Raw genomic sequence first — 24,687 nt, 5'->3', positions numbered from 1 at the left:
ATAGAATCATTTCCCAAATGATGAAGAGAATTAGGAGGCCCCAGAGCTAAATTTCGAGGGTCATAGAAAAGGGTCCTAATATTTATGTCCATGAGAATTTTTTTTACTTTTTCTTTTCAATAAATGTGCAAAAATATCTAATAATAATGTTTCCTCATTCACATTTATGGGGTGTTTAGAACAAGGCCTCAAAGTAAAAATGGGTGAAAGGATGTGAACTTTCTGAATGCTTTTTGACTAGTAAATGTCCATTGTGGGAAATCCTCTTTACATTTATCCCCTATTAACCAGAGAGGTGATACATGTTGGATTGCATTATATGTAACAGATTCGGTCCAGTTATGTTAAGTCAGCTGATTTTTGTCTACATCTTTTGCTAGAAAAGGAGAACGTCATCATTCAGTCTGTGTATTCTGCCCTAAGCAGCACAGACACATAAACATCAGCCATGTGAATTAGCCCTTATAGAGACAGCCAATGGATCGCCATGATCCTGCTTCAGATTGTTCTTGTCCTCCACTCTGGCTGATAGAAAGAGGGAAGCAAGCAGTGGAAAGAAGCTGTCACTGAGAAGAGCAAACCCAAGATTATACATATTAACCATATAAAAGATGGATAGTCTGCCATGATGTGTTTTTTTTTCTTCCCTGCAGCAGGATCTACCTCTGAATCAGGAAGTAGGAACCGCTCGGAATTTTTTTACACTTTAAATGGCAGCTCTGTTGATAACCAGCACCAGTCGAAAAGCAAGAATAGCTGGTACATGGATGAAGGTATGCTATTGGGGTATGAGACACATTCTTGAAGACTGTCTGGTGTCTACAGGGCACAAAGGGTATTGTGTGTATTCTGTGGAGACCACTTTGCAGGTTTCCCTGAGAATTCTGGGAAAAGAAATGCAAATTAGTTCTCCAAATAAGTTCTCCTTGCGTATTGCATGAACAATGTGGGATGCTGCTTCTTTGATGTTTATGTCTTGTATAGTAAGTGAACAGTAGAGCAAGAAAATGTGTCCCACTAACATTTTCGGGTAGTTATGACACCTTCATAGGCCTCAGTGACCATTGTGGGATTCAAGCTCTTGGCATTGCTACCCCTTTGCCTTCCTGTAACTAGAGGTACATGTTCGGCATGGCGTTAGCCTCTTTTAGATACTTTAGGTAGTAGCGGAGCCCTAAAACAGTGAGTCCCCTCCACTTATTGCAGAAAAATACACACAGCGGAAATACTGCAATTTTCAAAACTGTCGCGTTTTTGGAAATTGCAGCATATCAATTATACCTAACCTGAAACGCTGACTGTTTCCCTTTAGGTATAATTGAAGCAGAAAGTCCACAGAGGAAAACTGCAGACTTACCATGAAAGGTGCTGTAGGAAACACAACCATGTGTTTTTGCTGCAGTTTTTCCCCACAACACTTTTTCACTGCAACCCACTACGTCGGTCCTTAGCCTAAGACCTGTGTGGATGCTTCATGTGAGTTGTATATTGTATATACTTTCTACATAGTGTGACTGCTGGAGTGGTGTTCTATAGGTATATATGTATTACTACTGTATATCTGCTATACTTTGGCATTCACCTCTATGTACAAAAGGTAATAATACTTAGCTTGTACTGTATAGGAATAGTACATAGGCTGTAATGGAATGGGAAGGTGGCAGCGTGTGTGAAGCATCATGCTGTTAAAGCTCGTCCTGTTTGCATCAAAGTGAAGACAGATTTGCATGTATTCTGCCATTTCTAGGAGGTCTCAGGTAACCTATAATCAGAATAAGGCCAAATAATCTCTTTTATGGTTCATTGGAGGTCATAAAAAATACAAATGTAACTTGAACAGATAATAGGTAATAGGGGTTTACCATGTCATTTGAGCAGCGAGGACCCCATAGCCTAGGATCACAAAGAGATTAGACAAAAATAATTCATCCCTTTGTACCCAATTTTTCTCAAGCAATGGTTTCCCCTAGCTGAAAGTCTATAAGAATCTATAAGTAAGAGATTATCAGGATATATAGCATTGATGTTGGCAGGGTTTGTGTTTAGTCCGGGGACCCAGGTAGTCAACGCTCCTAGAAACTTGTTTCTGGCATGTAACTTCTTCTTCTATGTTCTTTTGGACTGGCTACTGAAAAAATATGTCATCTTGCCTTATAGTGTGGCCTGACTACGTCCTAATATCTGCCATAATTTGTCTACCCACAGTTTGATCACATCTACTTCCAACATAAATCTAACATTACAGAAAGTTAGTTTTCGCTGGTGGATCCTTCCATGGCCAGGTTCTGCTGACAGACCAGGGGACTAAACATCCTTCTGTCTGTGTCCTGGAGCATTACGCTGAGCAGGGCATGCTGGGACTTGTGCTCAGGCATGAGATTTGAAAAATTCAGTATGGCAGTTAACACGGTTGTCAGTTTGTCATAGCCGGATTATTTGCTTTTCTTATATTGTGTTTCTTCCTTCAGACTGGTTTCACAATGTAAGAGCTTCCTCTGACTGAATACGCTCTATGTTTATGTCCTCACAGCCCGCGAGAGGTCATCACGAGGAGGAAGTTCTGGTATCCAGGAGAGCAGTCGCTGTGAAGGTATAGGATTCGCTTTGATATTGCCTTACTAAATATTATATCTAAATATTCACATCCAACAATGGCTTCTATCTCTGTGCACATTTCCTTGCATTTCAAGTTTGTCTTTCTGAATACATGGAAAGCTATGTACAAATGGCTTCCCTGAGTACAAAGTGCTGTTTTGCACAGAATTATTACGTTGCTTCCTCTCACAGCTCAGAAATGGCTTCTTCTTACATATTGCTTTATCCTCTGACTTTTCTCAACAAAAGAAGACTTTATTGAATTAAAGGAGTTGTCCAGTTCTTCTATTGATGACTTATCTTCAGGGTAGGTCATCAATAAGAGATCAGTGTGGGTCCCCTGCCCAGATAGCAGGACCTATATCACATGGGCGTGTTACATAGTGGCTGTGTTATGTAATGACATCCCTGTCCCTTAGAGTCAATGGGTTGAGCCTGAAATTATGTTGTACGGCTGCTATGTAACAAACTGTGCATGATGTTAATAGTCAAGGGGTTAAAAGTGATGCGGCCCCTTCAAACAGTTCATGAGGGGCATCCCAGGTGTCACAACCCCACTGTACTATTATTGAGGATAGGTCATCAATAAACACCAGGCAACCCCTTAAGGTTGAGGCCCAATGGTACAGAAACACCTCATCTTTTGTTGTAGATTTTGCTGCAGTTTTTTGAGCCAAACCTAGGCTAAAAAAAGGAATGGGAAATATCTAGGAAGCGCTTATACTTCTAACATCTGTTCTATCCACTCTTGATTTTGGCTTAAAAAAACAGCAACAAAATCTGCAAAAAAAAAGCTGCATATCCGCAGCGTGGGGCTTCAGCCTGTAGTTGATGTACATTTTTTCACACATGTGCATACCATATACATTCATATTAAATTTCATCTGCCACATGTCTGCCCATATTGCCAGCTTACTAATATTTTTCTGTAATACTTTCTAATAATATGTGATCAGCCAAAAGTGACACTTTGTCTCCTCTCACAAGATCACAAATAATAAGATTAAAAATCTGAGCATTTTTTAATCAATTTCATCCATGGTGTACCTTATATTTGCACTATGGGCAGGGGCTGCTGGTTGATAAGATGTGTTCAGTTGTCTTTTTAGCATGGCTTTTTATGTTTGGTGACACACAAATTAACGTTATTATGTTTTACTTTTTTTTTTTTTTTTTTTTTTCATTATTGTAGTTGAAGATTCAGCAAAATCTCTAACGGAGACCTCTCCTTCTTCATTTGGACACTGTTCGCCTCCTCTGCAGCCTACAGCAAGCAGCTGCTCCCCTGCAGAGAACCGATTCCATTCTCTGCCATTTAGCCTTTCTAAGATGTCCAGTACTAATGGCACAATGGGACATACGCCCCTCTCATTGTCCGTGCAGTCAGTCATTGGAGAACTAAACCATGCCTCCCTCCAGGACAGTCCACCGGGGCCTCCACATCTGTCTAATATGCACGGCCTGGAGGTGGGGTCACTGGCAGAAGTTAAAGAGAACCCTCCATTTTATGGTGTGATCCGCTGGATTGGTCAGCCGCCAGGAGTCGGTGAAATGTTAGCTGGACTAGAGCTGGTAATGCCAAATAAATGATAACACAACTGTGTAAACTTGTAGGGAACCTTCAGTATCCAGTTACGTGGGAGTGTGTACAGTAGATTACACCGCTACGTTTTTCTCTTCAATAACTTGTCATATTCATGGCTACCAAGGTAGCGGAGTTACAAAAAAATGGCACTGCTATATTTTACGATCCTGTAATGGGATATCCTATATTGGGATCTATTTATCTCCAATTTTCAACCAAAATTGTCACATTATAAGTTATGCCCCTAATACATTGTTTTCACATAATTGGGACCTTTGCATCTGAGAGTGTGTGTAAATAAATATATATTCAGTGTATATAGTAATAAATATATATTTACCTATGTATAGGCTGAATGGCCACTTTAGGGTCCATTCACATGGAGTAACATGCCGCGTGATGTGGCACGTATACGGCGTGTGAGACTTTGCGCGCTGTAAAAGCTCCCATTGATTTCAATGGGAGCCTGGATCGTATACACCGCGTTATTTTGCGGCCGTGATTTTGCGGCCGCAAAATAACACGGCGTGTACGATCCAGGCTCCCATTGTAATCAATGGTAGCTTTTACAGCGCTCAAAATCTCATACGCCATATACGTGCCAGGTCACGCGACATGTTACTCCATGTGAATGGACCCTAATTGGAGACCCTTTGCTTTTAACGATTGGAACTTCCTTGTATGGAAATGAGCGAGTACTATTCGAAACTCCCGTTTTGAATAGCACGCACCCATAGGAATGAATGGACGCAGCTGGCACAGCGGGTTAAGTGGCCAGCCACCAGCAAAGTCTGCGTGCCGACCGCTTCCAATCATTCTTATGGCTGCGTGTTATTCGAAATGGCTGTTCCGAATAGTATTCGCTCATCTCTAGAAATGACAAATATGACCCTGGAATGCGGCATCAAAAAATCAAGGGAGCAAGTTGTTCGTGGCTTAGTTACATTCCAAATCCGCATTAGAATAGTAAAATCTTGTGAACTTGTGGGGTTTTATAGTACTAAGACTGGTACAATTGAGGAAAAATATGAAGCAAAAAGGGGTTCCTGTGGATGTACAATACTTGTTGATGAAAATGGTCAAAGGAGGATGTCAAAAATCATTGTGACAAACAGCCGGTGCACAGTCAGGCAAATGGCATCACAATAAAATACTGGTGCTATAGATAACTTGTCTAAACCCACAACTCTACATTTCAGCCATTGAAAGTGTCATTGTATCTAAGGGAAGGAGAAAAGCAAGACTCCAGGGAGCAAAAGAGAACAAAATTGGGTCAGAATTGGGAACAGGTTGCCCAAGTCAATGAACAATGTGTCAGTTGTCACTAGTTCAGGGTGGTGGGGATGCAGGAATGATGTGTGGTGGAATATAGCATATGCCTTGGCAAATGTGTGAATTATACCAGGGGCAACACGGTGGCTCAGTAGTTAGCACTGCAAGCTTGCAGCACTGGAGTCCTAGGTTTGAATCCCACCAGGAACATCTGCAAGGAGTTTGTATGTTCTCCCCGTGTTTACATGGATTTCCTCCCATACTACAAAGACATACTGATAGGAAAAAAAAGTACATTGTGATCCCTATATGGGGCTCACAATCTACATTAAAAAAAAAAGTGTGAATTGTACCCTATACCACATATGCCTTGACAAATCGTTGTGTTTTTAAGGACCACAGCAGGTCCAGCACCTTCAAGATGGGTGTCTCTAATAAAGTGGTCATTTAGTGTCTGTGTATAAAGACATGCAATGTTCACATGCAACGTGTTTTTTCACTAAACTGGGCCGTGCAGAAACTGAAATATTTCATGTGAACAAATAATAGTAATAACTTTTCACTATGAGCTGCCATGGCAATTGTGGCTTAAAATCTTCCATAAAAAAGTAAAATATAGCAATGTCACTAATCAGAATATTACAGTATAGCAATATGATGGACATGAATGTGCACAAGAAATAGTTCATCCCAGAAGACTACTGCTCTAAGCTGTGACTGTTATGGCGGTGATACCAGCGGCCCTGCCTGTCTGTTTTTAGATATGTCCCTGCTTGTGAACATTACTGACTTGTTTATCATTATCATAAACTGTGTGTCATGATCTTGGAGGAGATTATATAAGTGACACTTGTACATGTATAACCACCTTATGGCCATTTCATAGATTTCATTATTGATCGTGTCCTCTTTCAGGGACAATCTAGCTGAATGTAAATCTGCTTGTCAGTAACTAGGACGTTTGTAGCGCACTAGTTCTGTAAGACAGTCTGCATTTTCATCTCTTCGCCCACCCACAGGAAATGTTATGTAGTAAAGTATGTATGTAATGTAGCATCCTGCAGACCCCTGCTTGTATGGGACACACCCTCCTAGTATAGTGGCATTGCACCCACTGCATGGTGCCCATATTGTAATTCTAATCACTTGCAGTTACAACTTATTTAAAGGGAACCCAAAACCATGAAAATGCAGCCATCATGTTACAGAGCAAGAGGAACTGGGCAGATTGATGTAGTTTTGTAAGGAAAGAATCTCACGTTATAGAGAATATCTATCTATAAGTCTATAATTGAGTCTACTGGGCGGTCCCACCTCTGATTGACAGCTATCTCTGCCTATACAATCACGGTTAGGACCACCCACTAGACATAGCGAGAACAGAGGAATAAATGGCAGGATATCATGAATCTTTTCCCACAAAACTATATATCATTGGCTCTATGACATGCTGCCTTCAGGATTACACAGAATTTTCATGGTGAGAGTTTTCCAATCAGGCAAGGGGTTGCTGTGATTAGCATAAGTGAAATGTAGCTTTCAGAAATGGATATGAATGTAATATCTTTGCTTTTTTCCCCACATTATCACTTCAGGAAGATGAATGTGCAGGATGCACAGATGGCACTTTCAAGGGGACAAGATTTTTCACCTGTGCCCCCAAAAAAGCACTTTTTGTGAAGCTGAAGAGCTGCAGGCCAGACTCTAGGTTCGCGTCACTACAACCAGTCTCCAACCAAATAGAACGTTGTAATTCTTTAGGTAATGGCTGATTATCTAAACCATGCCTTAAAGTAAGAGAGTAAATGTACCGTCCCTCTATTACACTAGTAGAAAGCCTACCATATGTTTGTAAGCCTATGATGGGTTCACGCCAGCGTTCGGGTCTCCGTTATCAGGTTTCCGTCTTCTGTAGGCAGAAGACAGAAACCTGTCAGACCGTGACCAGCAGTGAGTGCCGGTGAGCGGTTTATGCGCTCCGCGGCGAAACCGTTTGTTTTTAAACCGGACACAAAGTCCTGCATGTCCGACTCTGTGTCTGGTTAAAAAAAAAAACGGTTTTGCCGCAGAGAGCATAAAACGCTCACAGGTGTTCACTGCCAGACACTTTTCAAACCAATTCAAATGTTCCGTGCAGGAAACGGAAACCTGCAGAACTGAGACCCCGGGCGCAGATGTGAACGAGCCCTTAGTCTAAATTATAAGGCACTATTAGAGTATATTCACATGTGGCAGGTTTGTGGCAGTAATCCATGCACATACTGCAGAAACACACATCTGCGGTCTGGTTTCCATTTGGGGGGGGGGGGGGGGGTCAACTTAGGGACCACCCAAACAGAAACCTAATCCACTTAAAAAAGTGGTAACCAGCGGACTCCATAGACTATAATGGGGTATGCGTGGTTTCTGCTCGGTTTACACCTTGAAAGGGCGTGTAGATCTTTTCTCTCATCATTTTTCAAGCAGAGAGGGGACCGGAATCTCCGTATGGAGAGCCAACGCTGGTGTAAACCCAGCCTAAGATGTACAGGATGGTTTTTTAGATATAGACACTTCCATAACAAATCTCCTGTGTCTGTAGATGGTTGAACAGAAATATTGAACAAACTATTGTCAGCAGAACGCTGAGACACTCATTCCAACTAAAGAGGAACTCTTACTTATTCTAACCTAACCAAAACCTGAAGGATATAGGTTATGATAGAATTTGGACCTAGGCTGTTCTCAACCCACTATGTTTGAAATGACCAATCATAGTTTATAATAATGCTCATACACAGTAGAGTGTTATAAAGTGGCGGTTTACACAACACATGAGGGATGCTAGTGGAGGGTTTATTTCTAGTATTCTAACCTTATATCTTATTGTCTTATATTTCAAGCCTTTGGAGGTTATCTGAGTGAAGTAGTGGAAGGGAACACTCCTCCAAGAACAGAGAAGGAAGGCTTAGAAGTCATGATCGGGAAAAAGAAAGGTATCCAGGGCCACTACAACTCCTGCTATCTGGATTCTACCCTATTTTGGTGAGTCTATCATGCTCTTACACTATATGGGATTTTGCCTTGAATATTTCCTTTCTTCTCATAGCAGAATATAACTTCTTCTTTCCATAAAGCTTATTTTCATTCAGTTCTGTGCTGGATTCTGTCCTTTTGAGGCCGAAAGAAAAAACAGATGTAGAATATTACAGTGAAACACAAGCACTTCTAAGGACGGAGATCGTGAACCCTTTAAGAATGTAAGTAATGCCACAGTATGGACTATACGCCGATGTAGCAGAGTTGGTTGATCAGTAACTATAGGGGCTGCATAGGAACGCATGGCTCCCAATCTGAATTGAGATTTTATTGTCTTAACTGCACCTGGCAATGGAGCACATTTCTCCCTTGTAGACCACAAGCTCATAGTTTTTTCCAGAGTCTCTGAAGTGCGGCTCTGCTACATCTGTATGGACACATAAATAGAACAATGACCTGTGTTCCAATATCAGTAAATAGAAATATACCCTCAGCATTTTGGACTTGTCCGGGCCTGCAGCTTTATAAAGTTCTCGTCCATATAATCTCTCCAATCTGTCTGTTGTTTGTCCTCTCTCATTACGAAAAGAACATGTAAACCTATAATGGTCGATTCACTTGAGATGAATATTATGTTTTGAAAAATTTCCTGCCCCTCAATGTAACCAGGTTCATATATCCGCCAAGTCTAAAGATGGAACGTAGCCAGCCTTAGGTGGGGAAGATGTCGCTTTCTCGGATTCACCTTGTAACTATTTATGTCTTGCATGTAATTAACTAAGTAGAATGCTGAATGATTGAGGGATTATGGGAAAGTAATCCTAAGGTTTAATTACAAAACAGAAATAGCACTTGTGGATAGGGGCGGTAATCCTCCAGCGACAGTTAAGAAGTTTATTTTTATTAGGGTTATCAGATTGACGTATGTAAGAAAGATCACAAGATGCCCCTGATGGCTCCTGTTACAGCAGTCTCTATTTGATCATTGTCTGCATACTGTGATGGACTGCGGCTCCGACTTGCTCCCATCCTTTCATTGCAAGAGGCTTCGGCATTAAACTGTTCTTGGCAGATCTCCGATATTTTCAGATCAATGTTTAGTGAGGGGTTTCAGGCATTCAAATTACATATATAGAATATGTCATCAGAAAATGATCTGTTATTTAATGGGGCTCTCCATTGTAGGTATCTTGTGTACTTGTTAGAAGACTTTCTTAACCATAAACACATTGCAAAGTGTCCTTGAACTGAGATCCCTAGTATTAAACTGTAATCTATGGGAAAACCTGGCAATATGTGTTTAATGTTACTTACAGCACCCCCGCAGGAGAAATCGGTCATTACACAGTGCACATTTAAATGAATGGCTCCTGTGCCATATCTGAGCGGCAGCTCCTTCACACCAGGCTGTTATTCTACAGCTCCAATGATGACATGTCACTCCCTCCCACCCCATTTGTGGCTCCAGATTGGCAGTCATGGAACTGGACATGACCGCTGAGGCCAGAGATTGGCCAGAGCAGCCACGAGGAGAGTAAGGGCCTATTCACACGGAGTAAACGGGCGCGCAATGCGCCGCGTTTACGGGACGTTTGCGCCGCAATTTTGACGGTGCATGTTTGCGGTTGCGTTAGCGCCACGTAAACGCGCGTTAACGTGACTGCAAACATGCACCGTCAAAATAGCGGCGCTAACGTCCCGTAAACGCGGCACATTGCGTGCCGTGTTTACTCCGTGTGAATAGGCCCTAAGACACATCATCGCTGGAACAGCGGAGCAGGCGACCAGAATGCTACAACAGGGCGTTGGGCAGGTGTGTCTGCTTTAATTCGTATTATATTGGTCTGAGGACCAGAAAACTTCTGTAAAAGGGAGGAGAGGAGTTTTGCACAAGTGAATGGGACACCCCCACCATCACACTATTAATATCGTGTCTGACTGGTTTACTAATGAATAAAGATGTATCTCTTTTTATTATTTCATGGAGTGATTCATGTATGACAATAAACAGGCTTTCCAGGTTCTGTACATACTGACAGCAGGACTGTACACAGATCACCTGCTCAGGCTGGCTCCAGGTGCCGGAAGCTGTAAAGAAGTATGGAGCGGACAGCTGTAAGTGGAGAGATCCTATAGATGACATCATTGGAGGATCTAGAATAACAGCCTGGTGCGGAGGAGCTGCAGGAGCCATTCATTTGAATAGGCAATGTGTAATGACGGATTTCTCCTGTGGGGGTGCTGTAGTAACACTAAACACTTACTACCAGGTTTTCCCACAGATTACAGTTTAATACATTTGAGTAATGGGTGCGGAGCTGCAGTGCCACCACTGTTTAGTGATGGAGCTGAGGTACTGCATCCATTACAGTTCCATACATCTCTGTAGGATGTGTCCTGCACCTAGAGACAGCTGGATCTCTCAGGTAAACATAGGAATGGATACAACAGAGAGAAGTATATGTTTTTCCTCTTTTATAGATCCACTCCTGTGTATTTGTGAGAAATTCTCATCAATACCTTAGAGAAAACTACATTTATGTGATCTCGGCCCATTCTCACTACTTTCTGTAGTATTGCAGGAGATTACATACAGTAACGTGCTGTGTGATAAAATAAGATGTGAAGACAATTTCTTTTTACCTTGTAGATATGGATACGTATGTGCAACAAAAATAATGAAATTAAGAAAAATCTTAGAGAAAGTAGAAGCTGCTTCAGGGTTTACATCGGAGGAAAAAGGTTTGTACTGCACTTATCTTCATTAATGTGTGGCTATTAGAGATGAGCGAACACTGTTCGGATCAGCCGATCCGAACAGCACGCACCCATAATAATAATAATAATACATTTTATTTATATAGCGCCAACATATTCCGCAGCACTGTACAATTTATAGGGTTCAGATACAGACATACATAACAAAGAACGTCATTTCACACAATGGGACTGAGGGCCCTGCTCAAAAGAGCTTACAATCTATGAGGTAGAGGGGGTGACACAAGAGGTAGCAGGGGCGGCATTGCTTATACAGTGTTCAGACAATTTTGTGCATTAGGAATTGTGATAGGCTAGTCTGAAAAGATGCGTCTTTAGTTTGCGTTTGAAACTGTAGAAGTTGGGAGTTAATCTTATTGTCCGGGGTAGAGCATTCCAGAGAAGTGGTGCAGCTCGGGAGAAGTCTTGTATACGAGCGTGGGAGGTTCTGATAATAGAGGATGTAAGTGTTAGATCATTGAGTGAGCGGAGAACACGGGTTGGGCGGTTGACAGAGATGAGGGAAGAAATGTAGGGAGGTGCGGCATTATGGAGAGCCTTGTGGATGAGAGTGATAACTTTATATTTTATTCTATAATGAATAGGCAGCCAGTGTAGTGACTGGCACAGACCAGAGGCATCGCTGTAGCGTCTAGCCTGATAGATGAGCCTGGCCGCTGCATTCAGAATAGATTGTAGAGGGGAGAGTTTAGTGAGGGGAAGACCGATTAGTAAGGAGTTACAGTAGTCAAGGCGAGAATGAATCAGAGAGACAGTAAGTGTCTTTAGTGTATCTCTGGTAAGGAAAGGGCGTATTCTGGACATGTTTTTGAGGTGGAGGTGACATGAACGTGCGAGTGATTCAATGTGAGGGGTGAAGGAAAGGTCTGCGTCAAATATGACCCCGAGGCAGCGGGCCTGCTGCCTAGGAGTTATAGTAAGGCCTGAGACTGCAATGGATATATCAGGGACAGATCTATTAGATGGTGGAAACAGTAGTAGTTCAGTCTTAGAGAGATTTAGTTTCAGATAGAGCGAGGACATGATATTAGAGACAGCAGAGAGACAGTCACTGGTGTTCTGTATGAGTGCAGGGGTGATGTCACGGGAAGATGTGTATAATTGGGTGTCATCAGCATAAAGATGGTACCTGAAGCCAAATCTGGCAATGGTTTGTCCAATGGGGGCTGTGTAGAGAGAAAAGAGCAGGGGGCCGAGGACCGAGCCCTGAGGAACCCCAACAGCAAGGGGTCACGCCGGCCGGCGTCACAGGTGCTTCCATTCATTTCTATGGGTGCGTGCTGTTCGGATCAGCTGATCCGAACAGTGTTCGCTCATCTCTAGTGGCTATAAGTGTTGGCAGAGGGAAAATGGATGATGCAAACGTCAAACCTGCAAAATCATGTGCTGTTAAATCTCTGTTCACACTTGTATACAGGGTTCCGTTTATAATGGAAAGCACAGCTGGATCTGCGGCACAATGGGCGCCATTTACATAATGGAGTCCTTTGGGTTCTGTTGTGTTCTCCATCATTTAGATTATTGGAATTTATTGCTGGTCTCCCAATCAAATCTGCTCAACAAGGCCTTGGACAGTAGTGTGACTACAGCTTAAATATGCATAAATGGTTTTCATATTTTCCATACAATATAATATTTTCTTTGCATAGAATAGCAAATAGCTGCAGATGTAATGATTCCCTTTATGAAAAGCTAACCTATAGACCTCCGTTTATTAGAGTCAGTATTTTACCTACAGGAAACAAACGCCCATGGATTAAATATATGTAATAGTAAGAGATGTGAATCATACTACACACTATTTTATATTATTATTCCTGATGTATCTGAAAGAGATAATATCCCCAGTGGGAAGTAACACAAGATAGCCGGAATCTCATCCGGAAATCTTGTGGGAATGTTTACAGATTGACTTCAAGTCAGGTATCGTAAAGGGTTCTCTGACGTATAGAAAGCATTACACAAGGCCTGGGGTTTCTCTGCTTTTAATAAATACACATAACTCACTTTCCACTGATCTTCTGTTCCTACGCTGACAGTCTGGTCTTCACTGGAATGGAAGTGGTCCCTTTGGTTTTGCGTTCAGGTCTCTGCCGTAGCCGATCCCTGGACTCCGTGGTGACCTCGGTCACAAATGGTACATGGTCGACTGTGCTCAGCATTCACATAAACATGAAAAGAGCCCTGGAAGTGATATGTGAAGGCTGAGCACAGTTGACCATGTACCATATGGGAGTCATAAAACCTGTTAAAAAAAAAAAAAAAAAAAATTGCTCCTGAGAAAGTTGGGTACCACGGCTAGTTCTTGTCTGGTACATGTGCAATTGACCCTACAATTGTGTATATACTTCCAGACAAACGTTAGCTATGGTACCAATTTCCAAGAGCGGAGTCATAGTGAAAGATTTTGTTGTACTCCCTTATCCTGATCCATGCACATTGACATGCCAGTCCAGCAAGGAGCCCAAAGGGGAGACCTGCAGCACTCTCTGCTATTATCAAACATCTTTCAGAGCTACACCTTGCAATGCATCAGCCCAGGAGGTGAACCCTGCTCCCGTATTCATTATCCCTTGCTGCCATAATACTATACATGATGATTCATTATAACTTGTTAACCTACAATAACTCATTTATTTATGTTTATCTCTGCTCATTCTTTGCTGAAGAGTCAAGTGGGTGGTCCAATTAAAAGTCTTTTAATCCAACATCCACAGGACCTTATAGAGCACAGTATAGATCATACAGAGATCCTTATATACTGTAGTTAACTGTTAATGGAATCCAGACTTCACTTAGTGTTCAATTGCGCCATCTGGTGGTAGTGAAGAGTAATAGCATCTATTATAGAATGTATATTCATGTTTATTCGATTTTGACATTCTTTTTTTTTACAGATCCAGAAGAATTCCTGAATATATTGTTCCATCATATATTAAGAGTGGATCCCCTGTTAAAAATAAGGTAATCCAGTTGTCTTCATAATCTTACACTGCATATAAATATAAGCATAAAACATGATGGGGGGAAAAAAGCAGAATCTAATAATAATAATAATTTTATTATTATTTATGTATATAGAGCACTATTAATTTTAGGATGCTGTACACTTGAGGGTTTACATATGGTCTAACAGTTAGTAGTACAGAACTATAGAGAAACCATAACTATATAGAACTATATATACTAAAGTTTCCATAAAAATATTAGTATAATATATCGTAGAGTAACTAATTATAACAATGATTTGTTAGTAGTTGAAATACATGCATTATATTGAACCACTTAAGTAGTTCTAATTGAAATATAGACAATCTACATTAAGAATTGTTGACATATCATATTAATTCAGCCAGCGTAGTAAAGTAGCAAATACTAGAATTAATACATACACTTTAGGGCTGTTTGGAAGCCAATGAATGGAACCTGCATGAACAGTGTGGTAGGGAGAAAAATGCCAAATATAGAGATACAGTAGAGATATAATTTTAAGTGCTGGATTGTGTATTGCTTCCATTAATATGTTAATGTAGTGTGTGCAGTTATCCAATACTTAATAATACTCCTGTATGTGATAAGATTTGAGGTGTAAGTGTTCAGTTACCATATACAAGCTGCATAGAGTGACACCTAGTGGACAAAAGACAGAATGAAAAACTGAACTCCATCAGTTTTATTTAGTAGTGTGGTATTTCGTTTTTTTGCCCTTTTTCTGCTCTGATGTAATCTTTACAGACAGGTGTTGTGTCATGTACCAGGACAAGTAACGAACTAGTAATGTTGGTAATTTACCATACAAGATATACAATTCTTTTTTTCTTCCATTTTAGTGTTGTGGTTTTTAAAGGGATTACTTTTTAAGATTCTATTTTAGTGCAAATAAAATATCCTATGTGTCAGCTTTAACAACTTAAAGGGGTAGTCCAGCTTTAGAAACATGGCTCAATTCAGCCCTATTACCTTCAATGGAGTTAAGCTGCAGTACTGCATGAGGCTATATCTGGAAAGAAAGCAGCCATGTTTTTCCAAAGCTGGACCACCCCTTTTGATTTTTCTCTGTCTTTCAAGCCACATCCAATCTTTTACTACTCATTGCCACCTACACCTCAAAAAGATCTCTTGTATCCTCTCCCCAGAGTCTATGCCCTTATCTCCTACCAAGACTACTACATTATCCTTCTCTGTGGCCTCCCAGCTAACTGTCTTGATGAAATTATATAAATAAATAAATAAGAATAAAATTGAAAAACCTTGTACATTTCTAATATATACTTTGTGTTTCCATTATTGTCCAATGTAAACTTTTAGGTCGGCAGGACAGAAAGTGCAAGATTGCTACTTCTATCAAATATTCATGGACAAGAATGAGAATGTTGGGGTGCCCACAATACAGCAGCTATTGGAGTGGTCCTTTATTAACAGTAGCTTAAAGTTTGCAGAGGTAAAATATTGCATTGGTACAGATAAAGCAAAGTTTAACTTGACTTTTATTGCAGTTAAAATGCAGCAAATCTTATCTTGATAGCATTTTTTTTTTAAAACTATTGTGTAGGGGGTTGTTTGTAAATGTTTGGAACATATTTTATTTGCTTATTTTACTATTTTATAGTACAGCACAGCTTCTAAGGATCTCTATAGCACCGCTCTAACGCTAGGTTCACACCTGCGTTCTGGTTTCCGTTCTGTGCTTTCCGTCTTCTGCATGCCAGAAGACGCAAAGCACAGACCGGGTCCGGTTGTGAGCGGCGGTGAGTGTTTTGTGCTATCCGCCGCAAAACCGGATTTTTTAAATCCGGACACAGAGTACTGCATGTCCGACTCTGTGTCCGGATTATAAAACCCGGTTTCGTGGCAGAGTGCATAAAACGCTCACTGCCGCTCACGGCCGGACAGCTTTCTCACCCATTCAAATGAATGGGTGAGAAAGACTCCTGCAGGTTTCCGTCTCCTGCTCTGTTTTATGCAGGAAACGGAAACCTGCAGAATGGACCCCTTGAACGCAGATGTGAACGAACCCTAACTAAGTATTCTCAGGGGGAATAAAATAAGTTATTGTTTTTTTGTTTTTTGAGTGTGTGTCGCATAGCAATAGAAAATATGCTGCACTTAAAGAATAATTGAGTGTTCTACACCAGTTTAGAAGTGGACTAAGGGGCAACACGGTGGCTCAGTGGTTAGCACTGCTGCCTTGCAGTGCTGTAGTCCTGGGTTTAAATCCTGCCAGGAACAACATCTGCAAGGAGTTTGTATGTTCTCCCTGTGTTTGCGTGGATTTCCTCCCATTCTACAAAGACATACTGATAGGGAAAAAAATTTACATTGTGATCCTTAAATGGGGCTCACAATCTACATTTATAAAAACAAAAGTGGACTATTTTGTGGTGTGATTTTGCGACTGCAACGCACATTTGCCTATTAGTTTATGCGGCGTATTATCAGGAAGTTTAAACCATTGCCCTTTCTTGGATGTATTTTTCAAACTTGTAAGAGCGTCATATGTGTATTAATATAAACCTTTAGTTTATTTATCAGAGTTTAATTCTAGTCCTGTTAAACGCTTCATCTCAAATGTGAAGCATTCTCCGACAGCACAGGGATTATCAAGACTGGCGTACTAAACACTGGTCTTAATAATAACCTCACCCTACCTAGTGTATAGATAGTTCCTTGGGAGAACTATATGAGGAAAAACACTCACCAAACATCTACACAATTTAAAAAAAAAAAAAGTGAAAGGACACTTACACTTTTAAGTTTTCTACATCCTTATTAGTGATCCATGTTTGATACATTAAGCTTTTCACAAATCATTATGAACTATGAAGGTCTTCTGTCTCCATTTTTATAGATGAGACATTATTCCATATTATTTTGATATGAAACTAAATTCATGCTCTTGGATTTTTTTTTAACTTGAGAGGACATGAATTCTTCAGAAAAGACAGTTCAAAAGGGTGCAAAAAAAAAAAAAATCAATCAGTAGAAACACTGAGTTTTTTGTTCAAGCACTAAGGCTGGTCTTACACAGCCGTAATGTAAATCCGCAAATGGTCCGCAATTGATGGTTTTCAATTGCAGACCATTTGCGGACACATTATATTCAATGGGTGGAGCCTTACACTACTGGATATTTTATCCGTGGTGTGGCCAGGCTGCAACCGAGGTCCTCAATTTATAAGACATGTCCGTAATGGCCGTGAATTGCGGCACTGCACAGACTCGCCCATAGAACGCTATGGGCGAGTGCGGCAGGACACGGACATCTGTGGAGTCTATGTTGTCGATCAGCAACTAGTGTTGCTGATCAGCAACTTGCAGACCGTACATTCAATACGGTCATGTAAGACCAGCCTAAAAAAAACCCTTTTAACAGACAAATATACTTTGAATAAACTATAAATAATAGTAAAATCATACTAATGTGACATAAGTCTTATAGCGCTTAAAGTCGAGTCTCTTAGGTAACGACTACACAGCATCTGTGAATAATTACAGAAAAAAAAATAGTATAAAATACAAACCAGAAACTTCATGTTCTGAAATTGGATTCTGTAGATCTATTGCTTACATGAATTCTTTATCTTCCCTAGGCTCCATCGTGCCTGATAATTCAGATGCCGCGATTTGGAAAAGACTTTAAGATGTTCAATAAGATATTTCCTTCCCTGGATCTGAATATCACAGATTTATTGGAAGACAGTGAGTCGTGTGTTAGCTAATTGTGTAAATGTAACATAAAGCATAGATATATGTGTAATCCTGGTCTTCTTCTGTTTCATGCCAGCCCCCCGGCAGTGCCGCATCTGTGGAGGACTTGCCATGTATGAATGCAGAGAATGCTATGATGACTGTGATATTTCTGCAGGGAAAATCAAGCAGTTCTGTAAAACTTGCAATACCCAGGTCAGTGTGTAACAAATCTGTCCTCCAGTCCAGGTCTTCTCAATCTAAGCTGAAATAGTCCATTATTCCCTTACTTTATCTTGTTTTCTGACACCAATAGAACATTAAATCAGGCACAACTAGAGCGAGGCCTGCGGCACATATAAACACCAGTGAACAAATTGCCTTCCCAGCAAGTGATACTATCTGATACCCATAAGGGGAAGTCTTTTTTCCTCTGTATGTAGGATTGTGTGTCATCCATGGTTTTCACTGCCCCATACTTTGAAATGAATGGACCAAACTGCAAATAGACAGGTATAGGACCTGCTTCCTAATTTGCGGCTCTTCACTACATTCCAGACATACAACCACATAAACTACAACTGTGTGTATAGAAACAGAGAAATTAATGGTTCTGTAATTTTATCTGCAATTGTGGATAAAAACTACGGTTGTGTGCATGAAATCCAAGGAAGTGGCCGCCTTCTTGCAACAGATACTGAGACTCCTTTCCCAGGAAAGCGCATGGATCTGATATACCTCTTCTCTGACATCTCTGTCCCTGGAAATTACACATGTTCTGTAATTGACACCAACCAGTCAGTGAAGAAACTTATGTCCCGCTCAATAAAAAAAAAAGTCTTGAGTGGCAAAAACTCATGTATGTTCATGAATAGAGATGAGCGAACAGTGTTCTATCGAACGCATGTTCGATCGGATATCAGGGTGTTCGCCATGTTCGAATCGAATCGAACAGCGCGTGGTAAAGTGCGCCATAATTCGATTCCCCTCCCACCTTCCCTGGCGCCTTTTTTGCACCAATAACAGCGCAGGGGAGGTGGAACAGGAACTACGACACCGGGGGCATTGAAAAAAATTGGAAAAAGTCATTGGCTGCCGAAATCAGGTGACCTCCATTTTAGACGAATAGTGGATTTCAAATCCGGGTCATATGAGAATGTGAACTTTGTGACTATGAGACAGGGATAGCTGTACAGGCAGGGATAGCTAGGGATAACCTTTATTTAGGGGGGAATGTTATTAAAAATAACTTTTTGGGGCTCTATCGGGTGTGTAATTGTGATTTTTGTGAGATAAACTTTTTCCCATAGGGATGCATTGGCCAGCGCTGATTGGCCGAATTCCGTACTCTGGCCAATCAGTGCTGGCCAATGCATTCTATTGGCGTGATGAAGCAGTGCTGAATGTGTGTGTTTAGCTCACCTACACCGGTGGAGTAGTTGAGCTAAGCACACAGATCCAGCTCTGCTTCAATCAGCGCTGGCCAATGCATTCTATTAGCTTGATGAAGCAGAGTGTGCACAAGGGTTCAAGCGCACCCTCGGCTCTGATGTAGCAGAGCCGAGGCTGCACAAGGGTTCAAGCGCACCCTCGGCTCTACTACATCAGAGCCGAGGGTGCGCTTGAACCCTTGTGCAGCCTCGGCTCTGCTACATCAGAGCTGAGGGTGCGCTTGAACCCTTGTGCAGCCTCGGCTCTGCTACATCAGAGCCGAGGGTGCGCTTGAACCCTTGTGCACACTCTGCTTCATCAAGCTAATAGAATGCATTGGCCAGCGCTGATTGGCCAATGCATTCTATTAGCCCGATGAAGTAGAGCTGAATGTGTGTGCTAAGCACACACATTCAGCACTGCTTCATCACGCCAATACAATGCATTAGCCAGTGCTGATTGGCCAGAGTACGGAATTCGGCCAATCAGCGCTGGCTCTGCTGGAGGAGGCGGAGTCTAAGGTCGGACCTGAATGGAGACTGGTGTGGAGCGATCTTAGACTCCGCCTCCTCCAACAGAGCCAGCGCTGATTGGTCGAGTTCCGTACTCTGTCCAATCAGCGCTGGCCAATGCAATCTATTAGCGTGAACTGAGTTTGCACAGGGGTTCTAGTGCACCCTCGGCTCTGCTACATCAGATTGCTACATCTGATGTAGCAGTGCCGAGTGTGCATCAGATGTGTAGTTGAGCAGAACTGGCTCAGCACTGCTAAGTCTCTGCATTCGCATAGGAATGCATTGGCCAGCCTTCGGCCAATCAGCGCTGGCTCTGCCGGAGGAGGCGGAGTCTAAGGTCGGACCTGAATGGAGACTGGTGTGAAGCGATCTTAGACTCCGCCTCCTCCAGCAGAGCCAGCGCTGATTGGTCGAGTTCCGTACTCTGGCCAATCAGCACTGGCCAATGCATTTCTATGGGGAAAAGTTAGCTTGCGAAAATCGCAAACTGACAGGGATTTCCATGAAATAAAGTGACTTTTATGCCCCCAGACATGCTTCCCCTGCTGTCCCAGTGTCATTCCAGGGTGTTGGTATCATTTCCTGGGGTGTCATAGTGGACTTGGTGACCCTCCAGACACGAATTTGGGTTTCCCCCTTAACGAGTTTATGTTCCCCATAGACTATAATGGGGTTCGAAACCCATTCGAACAGTGAGCGGCTGTTCGAATCGAATTTCGAACCTCGAACATTTTAGTGTTCGCTCATCTCTATTCATGAATAGAGATGAGCGAACACTAAAATGTTCGAGGTTCGAAATTCGATTCGAACAGTAGCGCTGATTGGCCGAATTCCGTACTCTGGCCAATCAGCACTGGCTAATGCATTGTATTGGCGTGATGAAACAGTGCTGAATGTGTGTGCTTAGCACACACATTCAGCTCTACTTCATCGGGCTAATAGAATGCATTGGCCAATCAGCGCTGGCCAATGCATTCTATTAGCTTGATGAAGCAGAGTGTTTACAAGGGTTCAAGCGCACCCTCGGCTCTGATGTAGCAGAGCCGAGGCTGCACAAGGGTTCAAGCGCACCCTCGGCTCTGATGTAGCAGAGCCGAGGCTGCACAAGGGTTCAAGCGCACCCTCGGCTCTGATGTAGTAGAGCCGAGGGTGCGCTTGAACCCTTGTGCACACTCTGCTTCATCAAGCTAATAGAATGCATTGGCCAGCGCTGATTGAAGCAGAGCTGAATCTGTGTGCTTAGCTCAACTACTCCACCGGTGTAGGTGAGCTAAACACACACATTCAGCACTGCTTCATCACGCCAATAGAATGCATTGGCCAGCACTGATTGGCCAGAGTACGGAATTCGGCCAATCAGAGCTGGCCAATGCATCCCTATGGGAAAAAGTTTATCTCACAAAAATCACAATTACACACCCGATAGAGCCCCAAAAAGTTATTTTTAATAACATTCCCCCCTAAATAAAGGTTATCCCTAGCTATCCCTGCCTGTACAGCTATCCCTGTCTCATAGTCACAAAGTTCACATTCTCATATGACCCGGATTTGAAATCCACTATTCGTCTAAAATGGAGGTCACCTGATTTCGGCAGCCAATGACTTTTTCCAATTTTTTTCAATGCCCCCGGTGTCGTAGTTCCTGTCCCACCTCCCCTGCGCTGTTATTGGTGCAAAAAAGGCGCCAGGGAAGGTGGGAGGGGAATCAAATTTTGGCGCACTTTACCACGCGGTGTTCGATTCGATTCGAACATGGCGAACACCCTGATATTCGATCGAACATGTGTTCGATAGAACACTGTTCGCTCATCTCTATTCATGAATATTGCCCTAAGTACCATATTTTTCGGACTATAAGACGCACTTTTCCCCCCCCAATTTTCGGAGGAAAATGAGGGTGCGTCTTATAGTCCGAATGTGGGGGGAGGAGCGGATTTGCAGCATGGCCGCGCTACTGCCACCGCTGGTTTTCTGCAGCGGCAGGAGCGTGACAATACTGCAGGCCCCGGCAGCTAAAACACTCCCGGGCATCCGCCGGTCTATTACAGCAGATGCCGGGGACTGTCTTAGCTGCCGGGGCCTGCAGATTGCCACGTTCCTGCCGCTGCAGAAAACCAGCGGTGGCAGTAGCGCGGCCATGCTGCAAATCCGCTCCTCCTCCGCAGGTCCCGGCAGTTAAGTTAGCCCCGGGGCCGGTCCCCACCGGCCCCATACCTTTAGTGATGCAGGCCGGCTCCTGCACGGCGAGGCCGCAGGAGCCGACCTGTTCCGATGACAGCCGGGAGCCTAATGAAGGCTCCCAGGCTTGTCATAGATATATATTACTATCGCGGCTGGTCTATGACACTCCGCGATAGTAATGTATAGAATCTCCCATAGACGGCAATACACTTGTATTGCCGTCTATGGGACTTGCAATCAAATGATTGCAGGTTCAAGCCCCCTAGGCGGGGGATAATAAAATAGTAAAAAAACAAACAAAACACTTAAAAAAATATATATAATAAAAAATTAAATAAATAAACGTTCACCTCCTTTCCCTAGAATATATATAAAAGTATAACATTACTGTGAAACATATACATTAGGTATCCCTGTGTCTGAAAATGCCCGGTCTACTAATATTTTTATGTACAGTGAACGTCAAAATCAAAAGTGCTAAACCGCCGGGTTTTTCTCTCTGTTTTGCCTCTTATTTAAATAAAAGGTGATCTAAGCAGTAAACATTTCCCAAAATGGTATAACTAAAAAGTACACCTGGCCCCACAAAAAAAACGCCCTATACATCCCCGTACAGCTGCAGGGTCACCTGTCAATGTGGCCTTGCAGCTGTTCCAAAATTACAACTCCCATATATTAAATATTTTACCATTTTTTGCCTGAAATTTTTTTTTCCCTATTTTTCTCCTCTAAAACCTAGGTGCGTCTTATAGTCCGATAAATACGGTATATAGCAGCTACTTCTGATCCATAGCGGCCAGTGGTCAGGAAGGAGCTATGACTTTGCATCAGATCTTAGCTCCTGTTTCTACACTGTTATCTGTTCACACTTGGAGTTTGTCTTTTCCTAAGCATTATTACGTTTCTCTCCAAAGGTTCATCTTCACCCAAAAAGACAGCATCATAAGTTCAACCCAGTGTCACTCCCCAAAGAGCTGCCAGACTGGGACTGGAGACATGGCTGCATACCATACCAGAAAATGGACTTATTTGCGGTTCTATGCATTGAGACCAGTCATTATGTGGCTTTTGTGAAGTATGGCCGAGATGACTCTGCGTGGGTATTTTTTGACAGTATGGCAGATCGTGATGGTATGTATCCAAGTGATCTGTGTCCAGTCAGAGTTCATATGCATTAAAGTGATATTTGGTCCAAAAGCCGCTCCATCAGCCGGTCTGTACATTCAGGTCTCACAGTGATAGTCATGACCAGTCCATGGGAAGTGGCTGCAGGTATTTTATGGTGAATCCCAGTGACTGCATCTCCACTGTACCTACAACATGGCAGACAATGAGAATAGCTTTATGTTAGTAAATAAGGTAAAAGGACAGGTTTGAAGCACAAAATAGGAGGAAAAGTCTTTGAAAAGTTTCCATGAACTCTATAAGGTTTTTAATTCTACTCAAGGCAAAATATAATAATTTTTAGCAGAGTAAGTTTTCTGACACGTCTGTCTTTGACTAAACTCGTCTATATTTTGTATGACAGGTGGGCAAAATGGATTTAACATTCCACAAGTCACTCCTTGCCCAGAAGTCGGGGAATATCTGAAAATGTCCTTGGAAGAACTTCATGCCTTAGATTCTCGAAACATTCAGGGTTGTGCGCGGCGGCTCCTGTGCGATGCGTACATGTGCATGTACCAGAGCCCCACTATGAGCTTGTACAAATGAACTATTGTGTGTTTCTGACATGGAGAGCACTATAATGGTAGCCTTTGACTCTGTAGCAGCTGGTGGAGCGGGCATGCTGGAGAGCCACAAGGATTCTTACACAATGCAGAGCGGCAGGTAAAGAGTTTTTTTTCATACACTAAAATCCTTTAACCTATTTGCTGTCAACAACGGTAACCTACAGTACAACTGCATATACAACTTCTTTGCACTTAAAGTGTTTCCTTTTTTTTGTCTTTTAAGTTCCACTGAATGTATGTAACAGTGAAGATTAAAACCGCTAAAGCTTTAAGTTATATCTAATTTTAATGTGTTATTTAATTTTTGTTTGAGAAAGTATTAAATAGCACAAATGATATCATATTAGTGTTTGGGTAATTCTTCCGGAATATGTACACCTCTCTGAAAGAGTGCAGCCGCCCCAACATTATCCTTATTTACTTTGTCCGTCACTTCTCATATACACAATGTCTAATATGGCTTATGCCCCTTTTGGACTACATGGACACATTATCGGGATGACATCATTGTGAGGATCAATGGGATCTCAGGAGTCTTGTTCAGCTAGTTAAACCTATACTAGTTACACAGGGCGTTTGGACCACTTCTCCATCTGTTGGATGTCAATCAGCAGAGATGGCGTACCGTTAAAGTTCTCACATTTTCCGTGATGAGCTCCCATTTATTTGATACAAATGAGGAGAATATCCATAATATGCCACTTGGCCATTATTTGACCAATCTATGTAACAAAACGGTTTCCTTCATAGGACCTTAGCAGAAGACTCAGTAGTCAGTACACAAGCCACCAGACAATTTATTTGCTGGATTATACTTCATCAGTCTTGTTGAGAATTTCGCATTGACTGTCTGTTCAGATCACGCCTACAGCCACATGCAAAGCTTGGCAAT

At 42.1% G+C, this 24,687-nt stretch overlaps 1 protein-coding gene across 3 annotated transcripts in view; it reads left to right on the top strand.

The window, feature by feature from the left end:
- CYLD (CYLD lysine 63 deubiquitinase) overlaps positions 1 to 24,156 on the top strand; it is a 48,616-nt gene extending 24,460 nt beyond the window's left edge. For 2 of the 3 annotated variants that reach the window (XM_075281863.1, XM_075281862.1), the window contains 13 exons: positions 654 to 773; positions 2,531 to 2,590; positions 3,788 to 4,167; positions 7,048 to 7,213; positions 8,335 to 8,476; positions 8,569 to 8,691; positions 11,121 to 11,212; positions 14,146 to 14,212; positions 15,557 to 15,689; positions 17,839 to 17,947; positions 18,033 to 18,151; positions 22,977 to 23,193; positions 23,591 to 24,149. In XM_075281863.1, coding sequence (XP_075137964.1) covers positions 654 to 773; positions 2,531 to 2,590; positions 3,788 to 4,167; positions 7,048 to 7,213; positions 8,335 to 8,476; positions 8,569 to 8,691; positions 11,121 to 11,212; positions 14,146 to 14,212; positions 15,557 to 15,689; positions 17,839 to 17,947; positions 18,033 to 18,151; positions 22,977 to 23,193; positions 23,591 to 23,775 — 1,913 coding nt within the window. In that variant the 3' untranslated portion in view covers positions 23,776 to 24,149. Of the gene's footprint in view, positions 1 to 653; positions 774 to 2,530; positions 2,591 to 3,787; positions 4,168 to 7,047; positions 7,214 to 8,334; positions 8,477 to 8,568; positions 8,692 to 11,120; positions 11,213 to 14,145; positions 14,213 to 15,556; positions 15,690 to 17,838; positions 17,948 to 18,032; positions 18,152 to 22,976; positions 23,194 to 23,590 lie in introns of all 3 variants that reach the window. The other variant, XM_075281864.1, reaches the window with a different exon arrangement.
- Positions 24,157 to 24,687: the final 531 nt, after the last annotated feature.

Source organism: Leptodactylus fuscus, chromosome 7 (assembly GCF_031893055.1).
Source record: "Leptodactylus fuscus isolate aLepFus1 chromosome 7, aLepFus1.hap2, whole genome shotgun sequence".
NCBI lineage: Eukaryota > Metazoa > Chordata > Amphibia > Anura > Leptodactylidae > Leptodactylus > Leptodactylus fuscus.
The sequence above is the reverse complement of the archived record's forward strand: the minus strand, read 5'-3'. Positions and strand labels throughout refer to the sequence as shown.